This window comes from Wasmannia auropunctata, unplaced genomic scaffold (assembly GCF_000956235.1).
Source record: "Wasmannia auropunctata unplaced genomic scaffold, wasmannia.A_1.0 LD314820.1, whole genome shotgun sequence".
Taxonomy (NCBI): domain Eukaryota; kingdom Metazoa; phylum Arthropoda; class Insecta; order Hymenoptera; family Formicidae; genus Wasmannia; species Wasmannia auropunctata.
The window spans coordinates 1-2,310 of record NW_012048070.1 but is presented as its reverse complement, the minus strand read 5'-3'; the positions used below and the strand labels follow the sequence as shown (position 1 = coordinate 2,310).

Sequence of the window (2,310 nt, the reverse complement as noted above, 5' to 3'; positions counted from 1 at the left end):
CGCAACATTAAACAATTAATACAATATTTATTGATTAGATTTGACTGGTAAAAAATAAGGATCTTCTTGAACTGACATATAAAGGTAAACTTAAATTTAAATTGCTCTACTTCTAATCATCTAAGAATATTCGATACATTTCTGTCAAATTATTCTAACAAAATTTATAATTTATATAGCAATAATATTTTAATATTTATAAAATTTTTAGGTATTATCGTTTCATTATATCATAAAATGAACATATTATAAGGAACAATTTCGATTTATCCCAATTTGCTAATAACTTCTCGTTGTATGTAAAACTGATATATATCCCATTGATGTCTTTAATAACTAAAAAAATATTTTTTTTTATAATAATTAATAATATAAATGTTAAAAAAGTTTGAATTTTATATATATTATTTATGCATAAAATAAGATACATAGATATGCATAAAATATACATAGCAAAATAAAATAAAATATTTATAATTTATTCAATAATTAAGATGCAGACTATCGTATAAAAAGATTATAAAAATTACAACGTTCAAATACTTATGATGTAATAATTATAATTAAATACAAGAATATCTTACACTGCAAAATGTGTTCATTGTCATGGGGAATATTTTTCCAGCAGTAAGATAAATCGGTTTAGCGCCTCTTACCAGTAAAAACAACAAGGCTCGTGTAATTTTCAAATCCGCGGAATACCATTTATTACTGTAGGCCGCATAATATATTTCGTTACACTAGAAAATATTTAAAAAATTTTCAGATAAAAATTTGATGTACACATGACAAAATTAATATTATTTTAATTATAATAAAATAAATTTAGTCGTTAATAATTAATTTATGTTTATTTAAACTGTAAATTAATGTATTTGTGTGAATAATGAATGCAATAAGCTACGTATTAGCTGTTCTTATTTTCTAAGAAATTATACTAAATTTTTAAAACAACTATAAATTTAATATAAATATATTACAATCAATTTATTTTTAATACTAGTGTTTTTGCTTTGTGCATATGATAAATATAACATTTTATTGTGTGTTTACAATATAATATTTTTCTTAAATGATTCATATATTAATATACTATAAAATCAGGTACGCAACTTTTAACTTATACATTTATAATAGGAAAATATAACTTACTTGGGCCACCAAAAACTCTCCGAGAGCGCAATATAGACACATATGTCCAAATAAATTAAAAAATGTTGATACAAAATATACCAAATGAGTGATTGATAATTCATTTCCTTCGTCAAAAAGCTAAATAATTTATAAAATGTGTAAAGGTAATTATTTAGTATAAGGAACCAATTCTGATCACCATGATTTTGACATATATTATTAAGATCATAATCTTGAGGGACCTTCAGAAAGTTTGACCCGTCGCTCGTTGTTCGTTAAAAGTTATTAACAAAAAAATTTATAAATTTACTGGGAATAAAATTACTGGGAAAAAATAATACTTGGTTTTTCAATTATTTTATAAAAAGAGTGATGTGAAGTAGTGTACAATTATAGATCTCATTTCGCTCCGTAAGTGGGTATGGGGTGGATTTCGCTTTGCTTGAAATATCGAAAACCTATCTGAAACAGTAATTATAGATTTTATTTCGCCCCTGTATAATTGTACTATTCCACATCAATTTTCCATGCAAAGCAAGGTCCATCTTACATTCACCCCTGCTTAAAGGGCAAAATGAGATCTATAATTACACTGTTCCTTATGAGATTTCAATTTTCTCATAACGACATATGTCAAGGTCAAGGTCATCAGAGCTAGTTTTCCTATACTAAATAATTAGCAATATTTTATAAATATACAATATTTTATAAATATATCAATAGCATGCATTAAAAATAGTATTTAGCTATTATTTGAGTTAATAACTTCACATTTATTTTTACGTTAAACTGAATAAACAAACTTTTATTTTTAAAAGTTTCTATACTTACATTAATTATACGGAAACCGTAAAAAGCAAAGTGCATTCCAAAGTATACAAATAATGAGAGAAGTGTTATATTATACGCATCTTCAATGATGGCAATGGCTCTATGAAAAATATTCTATGTATTAGATATAAGACATGAAAATCAGTTGTGCATGTCATGCAAATTATTTTTTAATATTTTTGTATATATATGTATATAAATACTATTTTTTAATATCAAACCTGAGTAAACAAATGTGACGAGCCATACATGTTTTTAACATGTCGTAAGAATTGATGTATTCATCCATATGTATCAAACGTTCTTTGAGAATGTCCAGTTGGCCGCATATATGGAAAACTAACA

At 24.5% G+C, this 2,310-nt stretch overlaps 1 protein-coding gene across 1 annotated transcript; it reads right to left on the bottom strand.

Annotated features, from left to right (window-relative positions):
• Window positions 1-266: 266 nt before the first annotated feature.
• Window positions 267-2,261, bottom strand: LOC105460829 (odorant receptor 85c-like). Its single transcript, XM_011707321.1, has 5 exons — window positions 2,187-2,261; window positions 1,966-2,065; window positions 1,153-1,272; window positions 585-740; window positions 267-336 (listed from the first exon to the last, which is right to left on the bottom strand). The coding sequence occupies exons 1-5, from the start codon at window positions 2,252-2,254 to the stop codon at window positions 280-282; spliced, it is 501 nt and encodes a 166-aa protein (XP_011705623.1). The 5' UTR covers window positions 2,255-2,261; the 3' UTR covers window positions 267-279.
• Window positions 2,262-2,310: the final 49 nt, after the last annotated feature.

Excerpts from the sequence above, each read along its gene's own strand:
- LOC105460829 (XM_011707321.1), bottom strand. The coding sequence starts at position 2,254 with ATGGATGAATACATCAATTCTTACGACATGTTAAAAACATGTATGGCT. Across the intron at positions 741-1,152 it reads GAGAGTTTTTGGTGGCCCAA|TGTAACGAAATATATTATGC; the intron begins GTAAGTTATATT and ends AATATTTTCTAG. Across the intron at positions 337-584 it reads CAATGAACACATTTTGCAGT|TTATTAAAGACATCAATGGG; the intron begins GTAAGATATTCT and ends ATATTTTTTTAG.